The sequence below is a fragment of the Zalophus californianus genome, chromosome 11, assembly GCF_009762305.2.
Source record: "Zalophus californianus isolate mZalCal1 chromosome 11, mZalCal1.pri.v2, whole genome shotgun sequence".
Classification (NCBI taxonomy): domain Eukaryota; kingdom Metazoa; phylum Chordata; class Mammalia; order Carnivora; family Otariidae; genus Zalophus; species Zalophus californianus.
The window spans coordinates 107,744,494-107,769,018 of NC_045605.1; the positions used below are offsets into that span (position 1 = coordinate 107,744,494).

The 24,525-nt window shown below is 39.0% G+C and overlaps 1 protein-coding gene across 2 annotated transcripts in view; it reads left to right on the forward strand.

Moving 5' to 3' along the window:
• Positions 1-24,525, forward strand: part of C11H11orf80 (chromosome 11 C11orf80 homolog) — a 105,871-nt gene that overhangs the window by 64,791 nt on the left and 16,555 nt on the right. For both annotated transcript variants that reach the window (XM_027581537.2, XM_027581538.2), the window contains exons 5-13: positions 1,304-1,387; positions 2,759-2,814; positions 3,462-3,533; positions 4,755-4,950; positions 13,010-13,160; positions 15,500-15,646; positions 19,855-19,976; positions 21,236-21,346; positions 23,353-23,451. In XM_027581537.2, the coding sequence (XP_027437338.2) occupies positions 1,304-1,387; positions 2,759-2,814; positions 3,462-3,533; positions 4,755-4,950; positions 13,010-13,160; positions 15,500-15,646; positions 19,855-19,976; positions 21,236-21,346; positions 23,353-23,451 (1,038 nt within the window). The remainder of the gene's footprint in view (positions 1-1,303; positions 1,388-2,758; positions 2,815-3,461; positions 3,534-4,754; positions 4,951-13,009; positions 13,161-15,499; positions 15,647-19,854; positions 19,977-21,235; positions 21,347-23,352; positions 23,452-24,525) is intronic.

The window sequence follows — 24,525 nt, forward strand, 5'->3', positions numbered from 1 at the left end:
TTGGAAAGAGTATGGACAAATTAGACAGACTTAGGGTCAAATTCTGGCTCTATCACTGAACAGCTGGGTAACCTTAGGCAAGTTGCTTAACTTCTCTGAGTCTTGTTTAAAAAAACAATCTACAAAGAAAGGATAGTAGTACCTGCCTCCAGGATTGTTGTGAGGTAATGTTGATATAAGACCTGCACAATGCTTGCTACGTAGTAGGCATTCAACAAGTGATATCTACTATTGTTGCCATGTATAATATATACTTAAAGATTATTACCTGATCCTTAAAACAGTTCTGTGAGGTGGAATGGGTAACTTTTTCTTTTTAAGATTATTTATTTATTTATTTATTAGAGAGAGAGAGAATGCACAAGTGATGGGGAGACACAGAGGGAGAGGGAAAGGCAGACTCCCTGCTGATCAGGAAGCCCAACATGGGGCTCAATCCCAGGACCCTGAGATCATGACCAGAGCTGAAGGCAGACGCTTAACTGACTACGCTACCCAGGTGCCCCTAGAATGGGTAACTTTTATCGCTGTTTTACAGATTAGTAAACAAAATTCAGAGCAATTAAGTGATTTTCTTTTCATGGTTACTTAAGTAACTTTTATAGAGCCAGTACTAGAACACAGGTCTTCTGACTTGTGAGCTTTTTGCTTTACAGCTTTTCCTAAAAAAAAAAAAAAATGATTAGCTAAATGGATTGATGTTAAAAAATAGTTCCTTTTAGTGTCTACTCCTTTCACTCCATTCTTAATACAGATCAACTCACATCAGGTTGGTAGAGCTAAGATAGAGTTACTCTTCTTTGTTCCAGTCTGAATTACTTCTATATTTGTTCCAAAAGGTGGTTTTGAATTGTGGGTTTTACTCTGATCTTTGTTCATGTGTCTCCTGAAGTTCCATGAAATAGTTTAGTCCAAGAAAGGATAGCTAATTATTAGATTGCCTTTTATGTCCAATTCTTGGATCCAAAGGTGTTTCCCCTTGGAAGTCTGAAAAGCTTTCTGAGGGGTAAGTTACCTTTATAGGAAGAAATACCACTATTTATTTATTTAAAATTTTATTTATTTATTTTAGAGAGGCAGGGAGGGGCAGAGGGAGAGGGAGAGAGAATCTTAAGTAGACTCCACGCGGAGCCGGACATGGGGCTTGATCTCACCACCCTGAGATCATGACCTGAGCTGAAACCAAGAGTCAAATGCTCAACCGACTGTACCACCCAGGTGCCTCAAGAAATACCATAATTTAATTCATTTGTGCTCCTGTGTTTGTGTATTTGTGGTGGATGTTTTTGTTGTATTGTTACAGGTTGATGAAAAGCCCAGAACTTTGATGACAGATAGTTTGGTGATAAAGAATTTTTTACATAAAATTGTCATGGTACACCCTAAGGTAAGCTGTTCTTTTGCACAGTGATGCTTCTCTTGTCATATGTTTTCAGGAGACCTCTACTCTGTAGGACATGAAAGGATATGGTTGGTCCTCTTTCTTTTCATGATAATGATTACAACTTTTAATATTGAATTGATTTGATTTCTTTGTCCCTAACACAGAGTTGATGTTGGTCATGTGACATAGCTAAGAGCCCTTGGATATAGAGCTTTCTTTGGGTTCTTGTTTTTACTTCCTTACTGTTTTATTATATCAGTTTCGATACATTTTTTTTAAGATTTTATTTATTTGACAGAGAGAGACACAGCGAGAGAGGGAACACAAGCAGGGGGGTGGGAGAGGGAGAAGCAGGCTTCCAGCTGAACAGGGAACCTGATGTGGACCTCCTTCCCAGGACCCTGAGATTATGACTTGAGCGGAAGGCAGACGCTTAATGACTGAGCCACCCAGGCGCCCAGTTTAGATAACATTTTTTTTCTTCCTCTGTGCTTCATTTTTCTATTAAACCTGGATAATAAACCTTGCTGACTATCTCCTTCTTCTCCAAAGTGACTAGAGAGCAAATCAGGAAATTTTGATAAAGTACTTCAAACTTTGGAGAGCTATAATTTTTATTATTAGCTATAGTTAGGTATGTTTATAGGAATGCACACCATTAAGTATGCTTTATAACTTCTCTTTTTTTTCTCTTGCTAGCTTTCTACTTTTTCTGTCTTCAGCAGGGTTCACTGCTTATTATGCCAGTCACTATTCTGAGTGCTTTCCACACACTCACTCACTTACCCCATGCAACAGCCCTTGTGAAGTAGGTTTTATCATCATCATTCCCATTTTATAGCTGAGGAAACTATGGTACAGAGGTTAAGTAACTTGCAGAGCAAGGGTTTGAATTCAGGCAGTCAGGCTCTAGAGTCCTTTATTACCCGTTATGTTACATAGAAAGAAAAATGTAGGTCAAAGGTAGGAAATAATTAGGACAGTGAAGTAAATTGGAGGGAGGACAAAAGTCATATGGGGGCAGGGGAAGAAAAAGCAAAGAAAAAAGCATGGAGTGTTCTATGTACAAAAACAGTGGAAAGAATAGAGAGAAAAATTGATAGTTCCTTTAAGGGGGAGAAGAAATAATATTGGGAGAAGAGCAGAGAACAAAGGGTAGGATTTACTGATAATCTATGGCCACTTGGAATTGAAGTATATTTAAGATGCAGAATTTGAGCACAGATAAATGTTAATGTGTTAATTATGTTTAGGGAAAGTACAAGTGAAAAAAAGGGGGATGTAAAGAATATCTTCCCCTTTGGGAATTAAGTATGGAAGTTTTTAATCTCTGTCCTGGTTCATGTTAAATCTCATACCGCATTTACTTTGCAGATTAAATTTAATTTCACTGTAAAGGTGAATGGAGTCCTTTCCATGGAAGTCTTTGGGTAAGTCCTTAAATCCATGGCTTAAGTTTATGCTTTGGCTTTATAGTTTTTCTCAGTCATTATTGTCCTGTTTCTAGTAGCTTCACAGTTTGAATTTTTTTTAAGATTTGTTTATTTATTTTAGAGAGAGTGAGAGCTCACGAGCCTGTGTGTGGGAGGGAGGGGCCGAGGGAAAGAGAAACCCAAGCCGACTCCATGTTGAGCGCAGAGCCTGACACAGAGCTCCAGGAAAGTCTCAATCTCATGACCCTGAGATCGTGACAGGAGCTGAAATCAAGAGTTGGATACTCAACCAACTACACCACCCAGTTGCCCCACAGTTTGACTTCTTGACCCAAAGTCACCCTGAAACTAGTTTTGAGACCCCCCACATTTTCTTATTCTATGTTAGCTTTAATTTTTTTTTCAGATTGAATAGATTTCTTTTCCTATGTTAGCTTTTAATGAGCCAGTAGATTCATCTAAACATTTCACATCTTTTCCTCTCACTAGAGTGGGTGATCTTAAAAGTTGCCATTTTCCCCTTGGTTAATTGGTTATTGAATTCTAGTAATCTTTGAGGGTGGTGGTAGTCATGGGCCAAAATTTATATCAGGTAAAGATTGGTTTTAGAATCTCTGACATATGGCTTTTTCTTTGCTTTGCAGGACAAAGAATGAACCCACTTTGAACCTATCGAATGGAATTGCTCTTGTTATAAATTGTCAGCATTATGTGAGGTGAAGGGTAAAAGCATTGTGGTCCCTCTCCATGTTTTAATCTCCTGTTATGAGTATGAATGTGGGTAGAAATTGAAAGTAGCCTCACTTATCATTTCTTAGTGCCAGGTATCAGATTCTGTCAGAAAAGTGGAAGTAAAACTTTGAAGCTATTTTTATTGAAAACTCTTATTATTTCTGGGTCCTTGAATATATTCTAATTGACCCAAGGACATGTGCCTTCTCTTTCCCATCTGTAAATGAAACAAAACAAACCCTGCTAATTTCAATCTTGTTTACATATGAGAAGGGAGGAATGACTTTAGATAGTTACTTGAACTCTTGGCTAGAAAGATACTATGAATACAAAGGAATTCTTTTGCATGTTATTTTTTGTGTATCAACATTTTGCATATGTTCAGAAATCATTTCTCTCTCTACCTCCACCTTCTTCAGACTACAAAAAAAAATCCATGGAGAAGATGGTAAATAAATGGAATAGAACCCTCTGCCTTGCTTTCCTATACTGTCCACCTGCCACAGAATCCAAAATGAACATGCATTATAGCAAGAAAAAAACTAATTTATTATTAAGTCCGGTTGATTTATTCTTTATTCAGTAGTTTTCCACTCCGTTTGTGTGCCCTGAATCGTCACTGGTAGTCACAGGATCTTAAGGCTCGAAGAGATTGCCCATGGCTTTTTAGTCTGTTTTTTCACTCTTAGAATTACAATTCAGATTAGATTTTTTTTTATTCTTTAATATGTGCAGGAAACAAAACCCCCACCCCTTATCTTTCTTTAGTAGTCCTCTGCTGTCATACAGTCTTTTCAGATAGCTCATTATCACAGATTTCCTGAAAAAGTTTAAGCCTCTGAGCCAGTGTTTGTGGACATATCTTCCTGGATGACCTGATCAGTTTAAAGAGAGGAAAAGCTTCGTTGGGTGTGGAGCTTGCTTACTTACTTACTTACTTACTTATTTACTTACTTACTTACTTACTTATTTATTTACTTACTTACTTACTTACTTATTCATTTTTAAAGATTTTATTTTAAGTAATCTCTACACCCAGTGTGGGGCTCAAACTCAAAACCCCGAGATCAAGAGTTGCACACTCTTGATCTGGGTGAGCCAGCCGGGCGCCCTATTGTGGAGCCTACTTTAAAAAAAAAAAAGGAAAAAAAATAATTTCTTAAGAAGCAAAAAAAGCTAAGTTTGTCTTACCTGTTTTTTGACAGGAGACCACGATTTGGTACAGCTGAATTACTCTGCAGCCGAATCCGCCCTGTCCTCGGACCTCCAGTAGTGCTCTGCATCCCCGGTGACATGGCTGGCCCGGGCTTGTCGGGAGAGCTGACACTGACTCCAGCCGCTGCTCTGTGTCCCTGCCCAAAGGTCTTTTCCAACCAGCTGAATAGGATTTCTTCGGTTTCCATATCCTTTTGATGATAGAGTCCATCAAAATCTTCAAATTCATTGTCTTGAAAAATGAATTTTTTAAAGATTTTATTTATTTATTTTAGAGAGACAGTGAGTGGGGGGAGGAGCAGAGGGAGATGGACAAGCAGACTCTGAGCTGAGTGTAGAGCCTGATGTGGGACTCAGTCCCATGACCGTGAGATCATGACCTGCACTGAAATCAAGAGTTGGATGCTTAATTGACTAGGCCACCCAGGCACCCTGAAAAATAAATTTTTATATCTCAATTCTAGAAAGGCCTTGGCGTATAAACTCTGTGCCTAGAAGCCAGTATGATTTGTATAAAAACAAAAATCCAATATGAAAGCCAAGCTTGAGAATTTTTCCAAAAAATTGAAAACATGTGCCACATGCTTTTCATGTAATTTAGTATGACAAGCATGGAATGAATAGTGCAAGCAGGAGAGATGAGGCTGGGAAAGTAGTTGGAGTTGAACATGGCTCTTGTGTGCCACACTAAGGAGTGTGAACTTCATTCTCTTTATAGTGGGAAACCATTGGATGTTTTAGGAGTCTCAGGCAGCATTATACTGTGGGGTAGGAGAGAGAAGTCAGCAAACACTAAGTAAATAAGTAAGTGACCTGGCAAGAGATAATGCTTGCCTGAGTTAAAAGTGTGATGAGCATGGAAAAGAGAAACTTACCCCTCGAAGGAATCAACATAATGAGGCAACCAGTTCATTGTTAGGGTAGGGAGAGATTGGGGGAAGGGAATAGCCAAAGTTGATGTCAAGATTTCTACATCCAGAAGAGGCAAATCTATAGAGACAGAAAGTGGACGGAGAGAGATTTTTTGGGGAGGGACAAAAATGTTCTAAAATTGTTGGTGGTGATGGTTGCACAATTTTTTGAATATACTACCATCTATTTGTGCACTTTAAATGGGTAAATTGTATGTTATGTGATATGTTTAAAACTCAGTAAGCTGTTTAAAAACATTTCCATAGATGGCTGATAGAATAATGATACTGTCAATTAGATGCAAATCATAAATGGCAGATTTGGAAGGTAAAGAAGATTAGCTTAGCTTTAAACATCTTAGGTTTATGGTTCCTGCAGGATGTCCCTTGAAAATGGCAAGCAGCTACATAGAAATTTTGGTCTGGAAATTGGAAATGATCAGATTTAGAGTTAAATTTTAGAGCCTCAACATTTCCCCCCATGGATTTAGTATAGCATAGGGCTTTGGTTAGAGCATGGCACAAGAGTGTAAATGCTGGATTCACCACTAATTGGCTGTGACTTTATGCAGCTTACTTAACCAGCCTAAGCTTTTATTTCATCAGCTTTAAAACAGAGATAATAATACTTCATAGATTTATTTATTTCCCCTTGCAAAGGTTTTGTTGTTGTTATAGCTGTTCTTTTGGGATTTGTTTGTTTTAGGATTGATTATTTTTTTTTAAAAGATTTTATTCATTTATTTATGAGAGAGCAAGAGAGAGAGAAACAGCACGAGAGGGGAGAGGGTCACAGGGAGAAGCAGGCTCCCCGCTGAGCTGGGAGCCTGATGTGGGACTTGATCCCAGGACTCTGGGATCATGACCTGAGCTGAAGGCAGTCGTTTAACCAACTGAGCCACCCAGGTGCCCCAGTTTTAGGATTGATTATGTACTAATCTATGTGAAGCTCCTAGCATACTGCCTGACATATAATAAGTTCAATAAATATTAGGTATTATTGTTATATGAATGAAGCTATAAGAGTAAATCTAGTTATATATAGTAGAGTATAAAGAATAAGAACAGAAGAAGGCCAAGGCCAGTGTCAGCTGAAAATATCATTAGGGAGGAGGAAGGAGCGGGATGGTGATAAAGACTATGCATGGACTCTTGGATTTTAAAATCTTAATATCTAGGTCATATAGAAGAGTATAAAGTAAAATATAAAATTTTCTCCTTCCTCCTCATCCCATTCCCCAGAGGGAATAAGGCACATTTTTTCTATCCTCTTGAAGTTTACATTTAGTGGGACATGTTAATAAATAGATGTCAGATAGTGTTAAGTAGAGTAAAGATAAAATAAAGCAGGTAAAGAGATAATGATAGGGAAGTTATTTTAAATATTATAGTCAATGGAGGCTCTAGGGAGGTGATGTTTTATTTAGTGAAGAGAAAGAGAGCTAAGAAAACTCTGGTAGGATTTCAGTTTCTGAAAATGGCAAACTAGGTAATTTAGACCCACCCTCCCACTGCGGACAAATGCTGGATGAAACGTTAAAACATCATAAAAAATTCTAAGAGCTCTAGTGAGTAGGAAGGAATTTCTGGGCCAACATAGGAAAAAACAGGAATAGCAGAAAGCTTGAGCCCAACACTGGGGGCTGCTTTTGCCCTGAGGTCATTTGCAAATTAGAGCAAGCAGCCAAGAGGCTAAGATGCACTTCTGAATCAATATAGGACAAGAAGGCCAAAGAGTTTAGGGCCTGCTGAGCTGGGGTGCTGTTAAAAGCACCTCTTGTTTTGGGTAGGGATAACTAAAAGGTTACACTTTAAGGAGTAAGGTGAACCTGAAATAAACCATCCTTCACATGAACTCATATATTTTTTGGGTCACCTGGAAAGTCCAGAAAATTTTAAACTTTCAAAATGGATTAAGATGATTCTAGATTTCTAATTCTCCCAGATGTCTTGTAGAAGCAAACAAAAATTCTTTCTAGGTAGATAGATAACCACATCTGTGCTTCAGATTATTTAACAAATACTTTCTCAAAATGTCCAGCTCATGTGCATATTTTCCTCTCTCTCTGTCATACACACACACACACACACACACACACACACACACACACACACACCCCCTCCTGCCCCCACACCTAGATAAAAGAGTGGACAAGGTAACATGAATAAGAGCTAGCAAAAACAAGAGCAACAGAAGCACCCAGTGGGACTCCAGATGTTGGTAATATCAGACATTGATTTTAAAAATAAAAAATTATGTTTACTATGCTTATGAAATTGAAATTCAAGCTTAAAAATCTTGCCAGGGAACTGTGAACTATAAAATGTGACATAATTTTTAAAAAAAACAAACGGAAATTGTAGAACCAAAAAATACAATGACCTGTATTGAAATTAGGTAGGTTTAACAACCGATTAGATATAGCATAAGTGAATTTGTGAAGTAAAAGGTGAGGATAGCAAAAACTTAGTAAAATAAAGCAAAGAGAGACAAAAGTATGGAAAATACAGAAGAGAGGTTAACAGGTGAGAGGAAACAGTGAGACCATTTTAATGTACATTTAATTCATGTCCCAAAGGAGAAGAGAGAAAATGGGGCAGAAACAGTCTTTGAAGAATTAATGGCTGAAGCAACTAAGACAGATTTCAGAGCTTAATAATCAAGCAGGATAAACAAAAAGATATCTATACCTGTAGAAAATCAAAAACAAGGAGAAAAATCAGCTAAGGAAGATGGATTTTCTTCAAAAGAGAAACAAATTGACAGCTGACTTCCCCATACCAACAGGATGTAGTAGTATAATAGTATTAATGTCCTGAAACTAAAAAATCAAGCTAGAATTCCATAACCAGTAAAAGTATTTCTCAAGATAAAAGATAATGAACTTACCTATATAGATTAATGTCATAATTCATACAGTAAGAAGAATTAATTCAACTGACTTTAGAACATAGTGTTTTGGTGTACATTCTTGGTGGGATATACTCTAAGGATGAAGTGAACTATAAAGCACTCTTGAAATTCATTTAGTGGTCTTGATTCTTTTTTTTTTTTTAAAGATTTTGTTTATTTGATAGAGACAGAGTGAGAGAGGGAACACAAGCAGGGGCGGGTGGGGGAGGGAGAAGCAGGCTCTTGGCAGAGCAGGGAGCACGATGCAGGGCTCAATCCCAGGGCCCTGGGATCATGACCTGAGCCAAAGGCAGAGGCTTAATGACTGAGCCACCCAGGTGCCCCTAGTGGTCTTTGATTCTTAGTAATAACATTGGTATTATACTGAAATTATTGTATACATACTTATTATAAAACAAGTAATTATATTAACATTGTTGGGAACCAAAATTTTTAGAATAAGATATAGGAGTTTAAATTCAAAGAAATATTTTTATTTTGAAATAAAAAAATATTTTTAAGTAATCTTAAAGTGGAATTGAAGATACCAATATGTACCCCCAAGTTTTCTGACTTTTGAAATTATATATTTCTTAGCTTTGTCTGCTAAACAAACAAAAAACAAACAAACATAGGAACAGTGAGCACTCCTAGTACCCAGAATGTGTTCTCTAAATGTCATTGCTCACTAAAAAGGAGGAATGACTGATTCCAGGTCTAAAGTAGAAGATGAGGGGCGCCTGGGTGGCTCAGTCAGTTAAACATCTGCCTTTGGCTCAGGTCATGATCCCAGGGTTCTGGGATCAAGTCCTACATTGGGCTCTCTGCCCAATGGGAAGTCAGCTTCTCTCTGCCCCTTTTCCCCTCCACCTTCCCCCTCCCTCACTTCTCCCCCCACCCCACCCCCGCTCATGCTCTCTCTCAAATAAATAAATAAAATCTTAAAAAAAAATGTACAAGATGAGCCTGGGTATCTTATGTTGATACAGAAAGCAAAGAAGGTATCAAAGTCCATGAGATTATGTCAATTTCAAGAAATTCTGTCTCCAGCCAAGAACAAGTAACAGGGACTGGATCCAACCTCCTACCTTGAACAATTTAAAAAAATGGACAAATTATATAAACAACAGATAGTATAGGACAGTAGGTGTAGAGAGAGGAGAAACAAATAAACCCTGTGTTGCAGCACTGTACTACCTAGAGAGAAGTTCATGGGGAGGGCATATCCAACTAGAGTCTAGTGGATCTCTCTGAGTTGAGAAGACAAAGTTCAGAGTTTAGGGAGGTTTGGGCAGCTAGAACTTATAGAGTACCAAAGAGGAGATAAATACACAGAGAGAGCTCCAGACAGAGGAGAATTCCTGGGGAACACACAGAGCTAGGAATGGTTTCTGTTCCTACCACGCAGGATAGAAAACCTCGTATTTCATAAAATATCAGTTGGAGTCCTAAGAAGGGTTTGCCTGAATATAGTGGAGGAGTTAGCCCTAGCCCTAGCTTCCCTGGTCCCACCTAACAAAGCTTAAAACTAAGACTCAGAAGACTCAAACTGTTACACTCAAGTAACTTTATAGTGTCCCAGAAAAAAAGTTCAAGAACATTTACAGGAATGCAAAATGTCCTGCCTTCGACTAGATAAACTTTGCAATGCTGGGCATCCAATAAAAAATTACTTGGCATGCAAACAAGCGGGAATATAGGACCCATAATGAAAGAAAAAAAAATCGGTCAATGAGAACTGTTTAGAAATGACATAAGTAATAATTAGTAAACAAGGACATTAAGACAGGTATAACTGTACCCATATATTCAAGGTATAAGAGGAAAAAATTGAACATATTAAGTAAAGACACAAAAGATCTAAAAAAACACCCAAATTGAATATCTAGACATAGAAATTAGAATTTTTAGGATGAAAATAGACTGGATGAGATTAGTGACAGATGTACACATTGCAGAGGAAAAGATTAGTGAGCTTGAAGACATGGCAGAAGAAACCAAAATGAAACAAAAAAAGACTAAAAAAGTGAACAAAGCTTCAGTGAACTGTGGGATAACTTCAAGTGGTCTAATTCAGGGACATGTGATTGGATTCCTGCGGGGGGAGGGCAGATAAAATATTTGAGGAAATAATGTCCCCCAAATTTCCAAATTTGCTATTAAGTATAAACCTGCAGATGGAAGAAGATAACAAACTTTAAACATAAGAAACTTGAATAAAATTATATCAAGACACACCATAATCAAATTGGTTAAAGCCAATAATAAAAAACCTTAAAAGCGGCTAGAGGTAAAAAGACATTTTAACATACTGGGGAACAAAGATGAGAATTAAGATTTCTCATTGGAAACTGTAATCTAGGAGAAAGTGAAGCAATGTTTTTATTTTTTATTTTTATTCTTTTAAGAGAGCCCGTGAGTGGGGGGTGGAGGGGCAGAGGGAGAGGGAGAATCTTTTTTTTTTTTTTTTTAGATTTTACTTATTTATTAGAGAGCACATGAGAAGGGGGGAGGGTCAGAGGGAGAAGCAGACTCCCTGCTCAGCAGGGAGCCTGCCGAGGGACTCGATCCTGGAACTCTAGGATCATGACCTGAGCTGAAGGCAGTCGCTTAACCAACTGAGCCACCCAGGCGCCCAAGAGTTGACTTTTAAAGCAAAAAAAAAAAAAAAAAAAAAAAAATGCCATCAGTATATAAGATTTATAACATATGTCGAAGTAAAATGAGTGACAATAGCACAAAGACCAAGAGGGGAGAAATGGAAGTATATTATTGCAGGATTCTTATACTTTATGTGTGTGAACTGTTATAATATCATTTAAAAGGAGATGGTGATAAAGTTGTATACTATAAAGCCTAAAGTTTATACTATAAATCCCTAAGTTTCTACAACAAAGAATTATGAATAAATCAAAAAAGGGGATAAAATGGAGTTACAAAAAACACCCAGTCCAGAATAGAATCCAAAAATAGGAAAGAGGGAAATACAAGGAACAAATGCAAACCACGTAACAAGATGGTAGATTTAAACCCAACCATAGCAGTATTTATATTAAATGTAAATGGTTTCAACAACCCAATTAAAAGATAGTCACACATTTTGACTTTTGAGACATTCCACTCTTACTGAGTTTGCAGTACCTCAAAGCTCCCCTGGCTCTAAACAGTGAATGTGTTGGCCTTAGCTCCTGTGTAAATGTCTTGGATTTGTGATGGAGACTTCATTTATGGGTACTGTCTCCCTTTGTTCTGCTGTGACTTTTCATAATGTCCCAGTGCCTACGGGTGAGGATTTTAATCTTCACACTTAATGCTTCATATTTACCCTATTAAAAAGAGGATGAAAACAAAAAAAAAAAGATAAAGGAAAATATATTTCTGGCTTCTTTAGCCTTGGTTCAGGGGACAAAAAGGGTTAAATATTAGGTTTTGTTTTGTTTTGTTTTGTTTTAAGATTTTATTTATCTTAAATAGACACAGCGAGAGAGGGAACACAAGCAGGGGGAGAGGGAGAGGGAGAAGCAGGTTTCCCGCTGAGCAGGGAGCCCGATGCGGGGCTCCATCCCAGGACCCTGGGACCATGACCTGAGCTGAAGGCAGATGCTTAACAACTGAGCCACCCAGGCGCCCCTAAGAATTGGTTCTTAACTGGATAATTTTGCCCTCAGAGGACATTTGGCAATGTCTGGGGACATTTTTTGACTGTCATGACTCAGGGGGAGGGTGCTACTGGCATCTAGTGGGTAGAGGTCAGGGATACTGCTAAACATCCTACAGTGCACAGGACAGCCCCTACAACAATTATCTGGCCCAAAATGCCAGTAGTGCTAAGGTGGAGAAACCCTAGGTGAAAGGGAAGGCGAGGGTAGGAGTGAACTCAAGAAAAGGAAACCATTTCAGAGGTCTGGCCGCCTTGGTCTTGGTTAGAGAATAGGGTTAGAGGAGGTAAGGAGTTTCCTTTTTCATCTGAATATACTCAAATACTTACTGAAAGATATTTTTGTATATACTTCTAGCATGTATCACACTGTGTTTTACTGATTTTTACCTGTATCTCTAGTACTAATATATATGATAAATTAAAGGTAGGTATTAAATCTGGATATTCATCTTTGTATTCTCTGAACTTAATATGGTGTTTAGCCTGTAGTACCACTCAAACCTATGATGGAATGAGTAGGATGAATATATAAACTAATTGCCCCAATACTATACCTGTAGCACACACTTATTAAACCCAGAATAAATTTCTAGGAATTCTAGTGGATCTATCTCTGGTGCCTCACACCTATATTCGATGTGGAAAGGTTTAATACGTAATCATCTAGCACCCTAGTTTATTTCTGGGAGTGTGAACCAGGTCAGTGTTATGTTTGTTGTATGCAAATGAATACATAGTCATAAAAAACTAAAATTTGGTAGTTTTCTTTAGCAACTATACATATTTCTATATGGACCTTCAGGTCTGCCCCTGATATTGCCAAGTCAGGAGCCACCAACTACTACTGTCTTCAAAGATACCTCTTATTTCATTGACTGGAAGAAATACCACTTGTGTATGGTGCCCAATTTGGATCTCAGTTTGGATAGAGGTATATCTCCCTCTCTTTGCACAGGAATAAAGAAGCCTGGAGAATATTAGAGAAATGCAAGGAAATATAAATAGCAGGTGTACATAAAAAATAGGACACAGTGATCTGATGGTTTAGGTTGGGGGCCACTGGTGGGGGTCTGGCTAAGTTTGAGAATCTACATGAAGTGCGGCAAACAGGTCAATAGTCAAAGCCGCATTAGAGCCTGTTTCGGTATTACATGTTAATGCTGGTTTTCCTCTCATTTCCTCTACTGCCTCCTCTCTTCCTGGTCCTCTTGAGATAGTCAGTAGACCTCCATCTTGTAAGGACTTGTTCGGAGGGTTTCTTTTGTACCTTAATCTGTCAACTCTGGGGTTTTAGAAAGGTTAGTAATATCATTGAACTATTATGGAAAAGAAATGTTTCCTAATGAAATGAGAAAATGCACATAAAATTACTTACAAAAATTAAAACACCATATAAATTCAAAGCAGGAGTATAAACCATGTTAGTAATCAACCTAGGAAGCTGGCTGTAGTATTCATGTAGAGCATAACCACATTAACTTTGGGTGAATCACACTGAGAGGTGGATGCTTAATAACTGGACCAAAAAATAAAACTGGAAAGGGGATATGCAACCATGAGGTGATATCTAAGAGGTTTACAATCTTTTTTTTTTTTAAGATTTTATTTATTTATCTTATAGAGAGAGAGAAAGAACAAGTAGGGGAGCAGCAGAGGGAGAGGGAGAAGCAGGCTCCCCACCAAGCAGCAAACCCGATGCAGGGCTCAATCCCAGGAACTTGGGACCATGACCTGAGCCGAAGGCAGATGCTTAACCAACTGAACCACCCAGGCTCCCCCATCTTTTTTTTTTACCCACACATCCTTCCCCTTTATCAGTCTCTGTACTGGAATCTTTCATCAGCATTTAAATTGGCTCATGTCTTCCTCATTTGTAAAATAGAAGAGAACTCCCTCTGCCCTCCCATCTACCCCCATCTATACTGTCTACACCGAGTGCATCCCTTCCCCTGTCTCCACCTCTCCCCAGGGAGCCCCACAGGCACCACCTCACTGCACACTTGGAGAGGGAGTCAGGGGTGGGTGTAGGAGGTTTACAGTCTTGAGCTTGACTGTTGTTTGCTAGAATCCTCTGAAATTTAGAAAGTGGTCTGGTAAACTGGATGCTGAGGAAGGTGACCAGTGGGGAAGAGGCATTCTAGAGCTGTGACTGGTATGAGAAGACTGAAGCCTCCTGGGATGGAGAAGTATCTCAGGGGGAATGATAGAATCTTCTCTAGGAAATAAGACTCAGAGTAAGGATTTTTTTTTCTTGAGTAGGTAGTTGTTACAGAGGGTGCAATGAAAGGAGGAGGGTGTCTTTGAACAGGGTCTGTGGAGGTGAATGGTTTTGTGAAGAAAGAGTGCCTGGTCTTAACAGGTGGGATGTCATGCCTTTAGAATGTTTGAATCTCTAGGGCTCTCCATATCTCCTTTTCTCTTTGAATTTTTATTTTCATGCTTTGTTGGTTTCCTTCATTTTTTGCCAATTCGTGATGCCTGAGCTTGTTCAGTTTACTTTGGAAATGAGTAATATAGAAAATGTCCCCTCATCTCCTTCCCTCCCTCATTACTCTAAAGGACATAACCAGAATCCACATGGAAGTACTTCTCCATATGGATCTGGGTGGAATTTAGGACTATCATGATTGTATTCTAAAGGATCAAGGTGCTAGAAAGTGACTGTAGGGCATCAGATTACCTGGGAATACAGATATAATATGGTAATGTGGTTAAGAACACAGATTTTGAGTCTGTCTAAAACAGTTCCACCACTTACTGCCTCACGTTGGGCAATGTATTTAATCTATTAGTGCCTTTTTTTAAATCTGTAAAATAATATAAGAATAGGTCCTCTGCCATAGTGTTGTTGAGGAGTCTATGTTTAGATAGTCCATGTGAAGAATTTAACACAATAAGTGGCATGTAGTAAGCATTTAATACAAATTAGCTGTTGTCATTTTCATTACTCAGGTTTGACTCTGACCTCTGCCTCTTACTAGTGATAATCTATCTTAGAAAGTTGTATGGGGAATCAATAAATGTTTCTCAATAAATTCTAAGGAGTGCTGTTTGATTTGCATTTTGCACACCCAGTTGTTATTTTGATGTTCCTTTTGTCGCTATTTCCTTCCATCATGTGGATAGAAAAACAGGTTCAGGAGGAGAAGGGAGTGTTCAAATTTAGATTTGTCTCAGATCCTTCTTTGTTTGAGGTATAGGTTCTTTATTCACATAGCATTCTGAGGGCTTTACTTATCTTAGAATACTGTGTAATATCTTGTCCTCTAGATTTGGTGCTTCCAGATGTGAGTTATCAGGTGGAATCCAGTGAGGGAGATCAGTCTCAGAATATGGACTTCCAGGGACAAACTCTGCTGCTTTTTCTCTTTGTGGATTTTCACAGCGGATTTCCAGTCCAGCAAACAGAACTGTGGAGTAGGTATAGGGGCTGCCAGTTTGGGTGTGCTTAAATGTTAAGAGAGTAAAGAAAGGGAGATGTTATTATGATGCATGTATCTGAATTACATATATTTCTGTAGAATAATGAATTTTAATGAGAAACCTTGCCTAAATAAGTTAAATTATATGCTTTATGGAAAAGATATGTATCTCGAAACATCACTTAAATGATGACGTTCCCAGATTTAGTGGGCCAGAAATTAGTGGATACTTCCTATAATGGTCTCTACAGAGTCTATACCTTAGATGAGTGGTTCTCAACCTTAGCTGCTGATATATTACCTGGGGAGCGTCTATAAAATGCCGAGACCTCACCCCCAGGGATTATGATTTCCTTGGACTGAGGCAGGATTCAGATATCAGTATTTTTTTTTAAAGATTTTATTTATTGAGAGAGAATGAGAAATAGCACAAGAGGGAAGAGGGTCAGAGGGAGAAGCAGACTCCCCTCCAAGCAGGGAGCCCGTTGCAGGACTTGATCCCGGGACTCCAGGATCATGACCTGAGCTGAAGGCAGTCACTTAACCAACTGAGCCACCCAGGCGCCCCAGATATCAGTATGTTTTTAAAGCTCAGGCCTGAGAACTGTCCACCACGTTATCGCTTTTCCAGGTGGAATCAAGAAACATTACCGGCGTTGCTTGGCCTTGATGCAGCATCTCTCTCAACCTCAACATAAGGAGGTGTGGGAGTGTATTGGTATGAATGACTTTATGTGATTGCCACATAGACCTCTGGAAAGGGAGAAACTGTCCTTGTTCAGGCATACAAAGGGGGGCCGTTACAGTTTATCTAACAAATTGGTGATAACCTGTTATCAGAAAGGTTCTCTCTGGTGGTCCACGAAACAAATGCATCAAAATCACCTGCAGTATTTGAAAATGAGCTGCTTCCTGAGCCAGTGATTAACTCATTGTTTTGTTATAATGTAGAAATATGGTATGGCTCAAGAATCTGCATTTTTGACAAGATACTCAGGTGATTTTTAAATATAGTAAAGTTTGAAGACCACTGAGTGTGAGTGGGAGTTGGCATATGTGTTTAATCCAATAAACACTGAGATATAAATTTAAGTGTTTCTTTTTTTTAAGATTTTATTTATTTATTTGAGAGAGAGTGTGAGCAGGGGGAGGGGCAGAGGAAGAGGGAGAAGCCAGCTCCCTGCTGAGCAGGGGGCTTGATCCCAGGGCTCAACCAGGGATCATGATCTGGACTGGGCCCAAGGCAGACACTTAACCAACTGAGCCACCTAGGGGCCCCAAATTTAAGTGTTTCTCAATGCCCTCCTAAACTTATAGGGAAATAGCAAGAAGTGGAGCTTATAAATGTCTGGGGAAAGGTTCATAAGCCTCTCTTTTGGTGCTCCTGATATGTTTCTGTGTTCTCTGTGATCCAGTGTTTTTTCTTGGGACTCTACTCTCCAGCCATTCCAGTGCTTGTTTGGTGTGGCCCTGCTCCCCCTGAGTCATGAGAGAAAGGAGACATCTTACATTCCCAGATCAGAAGAGCTTATGTTTACTGGTGCCAACTATTTATTGAACAAACAGTTGTCAGCTGTGGGATTCTTCCTGCTGCCTGCCTTCTATGCGTCTCCTGTCTTTTCCCAGTATCTATATGTTGTTTAGGGGAGAAGCACACTGCTTTCCTGGGCTCTGGCTTGCAACTCTTCATTTGAAGAGCTGTTGTTGTCTGGTGCTCCACTGTTCCATTCATCAAGGCCCTGGAACGGGAGCATAGAAGTGACCCACACTAATGAGGCTTCCAGCAGGGAGGACAAAGTGAGGATGCCTAGGGTTGTTACCTGGCCTGCACTCATATGGACAGAGGCTGATAAGAGAAGCATCTTAGTGGGAAGGACTTCAGGGTAGAATCAAGAAAGCTGGGTTTAATTTTAGTTCTACCAAATTCCTCAGTGATTTTTGGGAAGCAAGTCACATAAATCATCTGATCTTCCCTTTTCATATATTTAATTTGAGATTGTTAGACTAGGTGCTATCAAAGGCCCTTCCAAGTCTAAAGACCCATTAGACTTAAGATCTACTGTCTTGGCAGGGCTTTTTGGTTGGTTGTTATTTGGTTTTGGGTTTTTTTTTTTTTTTTTTAAGATTTTATTTATTTATTTGAGAGAGCGAGAATGAGAGAGAGAGCACATGAGAGGGGGGGAGGATCAGTTTTTGTTTTGTTTTGTTTTGTTTTGTTTGAGGTGTGCTAGAGGGATTACCACATTCAGTCTTCCCTAGGATGACATAAAGTCTCATACCATTTTCTGAATCCTATTGAACACACCTGAAGAACTGAGTCCTCAAAAACCAGTGTTTCCTGTCATTCTTGTAGTAATGTGATAGTTTATACATTTCTGTTAACTTGACTCTGAAGGCCTGTAGCATCTCAGGTAGTGACATTCGATATTGGCTTCAATAGAAATTCATCACTGCATTAGTAAACATACTAAGTTTCTTTTTTTAAAAAAAAGATTTGAGAGAGAGTGGGGAGGGGCAGAGAGAGAATTTCCTGAAACAGACTCCCCGCTGAGCATGGAGCCAATGATGATGATGCTGGGCTTGATCCAGGAGTCCGAGATCATGACCTGAGCCGAAATCAAAAGCTGGCCGCTCAACTGACTGAGCCACCCAGGAGCCCCCATACTACGTATCTTTTTAAATTTCCTTACACATCTGGTAGTTTAGGACTAGCCTTTGGAAAAGGATATATGGTGAAGGTAGGTAGATATAGATAAATGGATAGAGATACAGTAATTTTATCTTCTTTTTCCCTTATTCTTTCTCATATCCTTGAAAGCTTTTTCTAGAGCTACTTTTAGGAAACAGATTGTGCAGAACTACAGTCTGTTTCCATGTGTCTTAAAAAAATCACTTAACTGGCCTCCTGCCCACCTTGTCATGGTAACTTTTCTATGATTAACTCATTATTTTGCTACAACGTTAAAGGCATCTGGTAGTATCAGCAGTTTTGGGGAACAAACTTGTAGCTTTTTAATTAAATGTCTGCTTTCAAAAGGGGCCTAACTGATTTCTTGAGGCTATTCTTAGCACCAAACAATAGAAAACAGTAACCCATACGATTTCATCATAGCAATAGCGATATTTTCCCTTTGAATATTGCAATGTACATTTCAAAACACTTCATATGTATTATCCCAGTGTATCTGCACAACATGCCTGTGAGAGCAGGTGGTATAAAGCCAATTTTAGTTTTGAAGTGAGAAAAGTGAAGGGACTTGGTCACCACAAGTTAGTGGTAGAATTCACTCTAGAATCTGTGTTCTCCAGATTCCAATTTCAGACCCCTTTTGAGCAGACCACATTTTACCTTCCTTTCTGGGAAAGCATCATGGCGCCTTGTGGTAGAAAATGTACCTTCTGGTTTGCATTTTTAATGCAGTCCTGAGACAAGCCAGCCAGCTGTAGACTGCTTCACCATAGTGCCTTTGAACAGACTATTCAGGGAAGAATAGAAAAACACTGAAAAAGGAAAGGTTAATTAAGGAGTATTTTCTCAAGTGTAAAGTGAATTTGTCTTCCCCTGTCTGTTGTCTCCAGGTCATCAATGCTAGCCTATTGTGGCTGACATATTTTGCCTATCACTCTTACCTGTTAGCTTTTCTTCTGAGCAGTAGTGCCTATGGTTACTTTTTCAGAAATAGCCCCCATTTAAAAGGACCCTTATACCAGCAGTCTCAGAGTCATCATTGTGAGTGTTAACTTTTTCTGTATCACGCCATATGTGAAAGGATTGAGACCCTGACAGTAACAGTGGCTCACCACAACAGTGATGCTCACACAGGAAGGGTGTAGGGTAGACACTCTCCAACAGGTCTTTCCTTTTTCTCTTCCTCCTCCTCCTATCCATTGGGAGTCACCAGTATCATTGTTTATAGTATGTGGTATATATTTCTGTTTCTGATATGAATTAAACAGGATCCCTCACTTGTTTCTTCAAAAATAATGTCAACCTTCACATTTAATTTTTGAAGTCTCTTTCATTTGTAAGTGAAATTGGGTGAGTTTTTAAGTTGCTGGGTTTTTTGGTCTAAAAAAGTAATTATTTTTGGATAGGCAAAAGTGGCCTCTTCTTCCAAAAAGCCTCTTTCACTCAGAGTGCATAACAGCAGTCTTGAAGCGGCCATTCTCATTCAAGGTTACCAGTATTTTCCCTCCCTTTAGGAGTCCACACCTTGCTTACCACTCATCTCAGTGCCATCCTCACGGAGAGCCACAGCGTAGTGCAAGATTCTGTCCAGGTTGCCGTGGACCAGGCCTTGGAACAGCATCACCAGGCTACCAAGGTAATAAGAAATTCATAAGTCCTTGTCTCCTACTCTAAGAAAAAGAACTAGAGGATATGACAGAGCCTGAGGGCCCTTCCTCCCTTAATGCCTCTTCCTCTTTTGTCACCTTGGCTGATCCTTACATTGCCTCTAACCTAGGAACTCAAATTTTAACTTAGGATATGTCACTGTAACCAGCTTGCATAGTCTTACCTCCTAATAGGTGAATTTGAGTAAATAGGGACAAAATAATAGAGAAAAATGACTAATAATGAGCCTTTTCCTTATCTGTCTTCTCTTTCCACACATACTTCTGGAGCTACTGCTTCACTAAATCTTACATTCTTCCCTCATTTCTAATGCTTTATAACATCACTTTCTCTCTCTCTCTCTTTTAAAGATTTTTATTTATTTGAGAGAGTGAGCAAGAGAGAGCAAGCGAGCATGAGCGGGGTGGGGGACGGGGAGCAGGGGAGAGGGAGAAGCAGACTCCCGCTGAGCAGGGAGCCTGATCCAGGGGCTCCAGGATCATGACCTGAGCTGAAGGCAGAGGCTTAACCAACTGAGCCACCCAGGCACCCCATCACTTTCTCTTTTTATCTGACTTTCTGATTTCCTCTATCCTTTATACTTTTGGTAACATATTTCTTAACTTCATATAGCCCCCTTTTCAGGGAAAAAAACCACACTAAGAGAGCAAAGTTTAAAGCTTTTTTTTTTTTTTTAAATAGAAAGCACATCTTGGGTGCCTAAAAACCACACTAAGAGAGCAAAGTTTAAAGCTTTTTTTTTTTAAATAGAAAGCACATCTTGGGTGCCTGGGTGGCTCAGTCATTAAGCGTCTGCCTTCGGCTCAGGTCATGATCCCAGGGTCCTGGGATCGAGCCCCACATCGGGCTCCCTGCTCAGCGGGAAGCCTGCTTCTCCCTCTCCCATTCCCCCTGCTTGTGTTCCTGCTCTTGCTATCTCTCTCTCTGTCAAATAAACAAATAAAATCTTTTAAAAAAATAGTAAGCGCATCTATTTTATTGCCTAGTGTCTCGTGGCTTATCTTTTCTGAATGTGTCTGTGTCAGTAAATCATCTCTGTAAAAGAGGAGAACATTTTTCAATCCCTAAGTGTCCTTTATATGGCACGATCTCAGTAAGTATTGTTTATGGAGGGGGAAGAGTTGTTGAAATCCTGCTGTTACTGAAATCTTTGATTCCTTTGGGATTCTCTGAACCAGCAGCTTGGGATTATTATAAACTGCCATCTCTCCTTATTATGTTCCTTAGGATCATCAGAAATTGCAGGTCTCACTCTCAGTGGCTGTGAATTCCATCATGAGTATCGTGACTGGAAGCACCAGCAGTAGCTTCCGAAACATCTGTCTCCGTGCCCTTCAAGTTAGTAGGAGATTACGGCTGCTTAAAAGTGCCAGGGTTTTGGGCGCCTGGGTGGCTCAGTTGGTTAAGCGACTGCCTTCGGCTCAGGTCATGATCCTGGAGTCCCGGGATCGAGTCCCACATCGGGCTTCCTGCTCAGCAGGGAGTCTGCTTCCCCCTCTGACCCTCTTCCCTCTCGTGCTTTCTATCTCTCGTTCTCTCTCTCTCTCAAATAAATAAATAAAATCTTAAAAAAAATTTTAATTAAAAAAAAAAAGTGCCAGGGTTTTAACGATGTTCTACTACCTAACGTAGTATTATGTACAGAGCTTTTAGAAATATTATTTCATTTTATCCTACTGTGGTCCTACATAGTACCAGGCCTGTGGTGTTTTAAGAAATATTTATTGAATGGATAGTTATATGTGTACTATTTTATAAATGAGAAAATAACTTATCTGAAATTTCTACTTGCTTTAGGTCACATAGCTAGTTACAGTTAGAGCTAAGACTAGACAGGGATTCCCAGTTCCTTATTGAAGAATGTTTTGTTACCTCAGGGTGACAGAAAACATTGGAAATAACTGAGTAGCCTTAAGTATTACACATATTTGGCAGTATGGAATAGTGTAACAATCGAAATCAGAGGCCTGAGTTCAGTTCTTGGCTCATTTACTTACTGGCTGTGTGGGCTAAGGCCTGTACTTAATTTTTCTGAGCTTCATCTATAAATTGGAAAAAATAAAAAAATAATAGTATGTCAGAGGGTTATTACGAGGGTGAGGGCTAAGTGTGAACATGCATAGCACATGGTAGGTTCTCAATAAATGTTAGTTTCTTTCCTTTTAGGAATGTGTACTGATCAATTGGTATTGTCAGTGGGGTGGCCCATTCATTCCATGTCTGTTGCTTTTTTTTTTTGTACTTTTTTCTTGGAAAGAATAGTATAATACATTCAAAATTTAAAATAATAGCTAATATTTATCACTGTATTTAAAAGTTTTTACATATTTTCTCAAGTTATATTGTATAGTTGTAACTGAAGAATTCTATATTCATATATAATTTGACATTTCCCCATTTCAGGTGTTTTAAAATTTGTATCAGTTACCTAGTTCCACTCCATTGGTTTGATCTAATTTAATAAACCATTCCCTTAATGAGAGGCATTTAAATTGCTTATATTCTTTTTGCCAATGTAGATAGTATTTCAGTTAATACCTCTGTGTGATATCTTGCTTCTTCTGAATTATTTCCTAGAATAAATTTCTATAAGTGGATTTACTACATCTAAGAGTATAACACCTTTATAATCTAGTGCATCCTACAGCTTCAGCTTTCTGGGTCATGTGGATAGCACAGGGTAATGAGAAGAATGCTACATTGGCAATCCTAAGGTCAGCCCTAACTTTTGTATTAATAAGCCATGAGAGCTTAGGTGGGTCACTTCTTCTTTTTGGATTTTAGTTTTCTGATCTATAAAATTAGTGTGTTGTGTCAGGTGATTACTCTTGTTCCCTTTAACTCTAATATCCTGCAATTCTATAGTAAAATGTAGAGGTTATTACCCATTCCTTATGGATGCTATTATCTTCTTCCTTTCTTCCCTAAAAGCCTTATCTGAGGGGAAGTTCTTATATCAGCCTTAGTTGAATATAGTGGAACCTCTGCTCTCCTGGAACTTGTTTTAGAGGAAAGCAATTTATATAACCCCTTTATGAACAGTTAGATCTCTGGGATATGTATTTCCTATAGCGATAGGAGAACAAAGGCCTTGTGTGAAAGATCTTGCTTAGGTAACAGAAATTGAAAGACATAGGAGCCACAACGACCTATCTCATGCCTTATATCCCAGGCCTTCTCTCTACTCCTGTATCCATAGGAGTTAAGGAAACTCCTAACATAACATGAGGGATGTCAGTGGTTTGCCTTCCTATTTGTCTCATCCTCTTCCCATATTCTGTGGGTACCTTCCTTTTGGTTGCCAGTACTGGAATTTAGCATGTTTCATCTCTGACCCATTTTAGGCAGCTGACACTCAAGAGTTTGGGACCAAACTGCATAAATCATTTCATGAGATCACCCGGCACCGACTTCTTCCCTACTGCTCATGTGAGATGAAACAGGTAAGTATAAAGTAATAATCAGTACTTTGGTGGAAATCTTCCATATTGATGTGTGGGAACCCTGAATACAGGGTGGTTAGGTGCAGGTACTTTAGATTGCACAATCTGAGGTCAGCTTTCAGCAAGGAAGCCTGTGGTTTAGGAAAACTTTATAGAATATAGTATTACACAGAGATCAAGAGCATGGCTAGATGTTGCTCAAATTCCATTTCTACCACTAACTAGTTGTGTAGTATTGTGAAAGCTATTTAATCTTTCTAAGCCTTAGTTTCTTTATCAATAAAATTGGAATGATGCATACCTAAAATGATTGTTATGAGGTTTGAATAAAATAATGTATGTAAAGTGCTGAGCACATAGCTACCATCATTACAGTGGTGATGATATAGTGGAGTATTTATGTTTAGTTTTGTCTAATCAAAACCATACTTTATTCACCTTTCTGGATGCTGGAGATATAGAATTGCATTAGTTGGGGTCTCCACCCTCAAGGAGCTCAAACAGCTTCATCTGGTTTTGTGACAGACTCCTTTAATGAGTGAAAAGAATCATAGCTGGGAAATTCTATATATCTCCAGATTCCAGGTATAGCTGATAATAGTGTTCCAACTAAAGCCCACTCTTCTGGCTCTCTTTGCTCCAGTCAGTAGGACTGGCTTTTGTGGAACTAAAGTATAATAGGAGAAAATAGAGGAGATCAAGAGCAATATTATTATACAGTGGCTTCTGGCCAAGATGGAGTGACAGGAACTAGATTTACTCTCCTGACTGAAATAACAAAAATCCAGACACAACATATAAAACAATGGTTCTCAAGACATTGGGCATCAATGAATAGGATAGTCTTTCCTGAGACATGGAAAATAAATGAAGTGAAGTGAACCCTAGGATTACCCTAACATACTGCCTAGAGAAAGTACAGAGGCCACTGAACAAGGAGAAGGTATCTAGGCAAAGCCTAGTGCTCTCCCTGAGTTGAATAGATGAAACTGGGAGTTCCAGGATGCCAAGACAGCTAAAGTTTTCAGGGTGGAATACCAGAAAAGAAAGAGCTCCAAAGAGAGAGAATTCTGG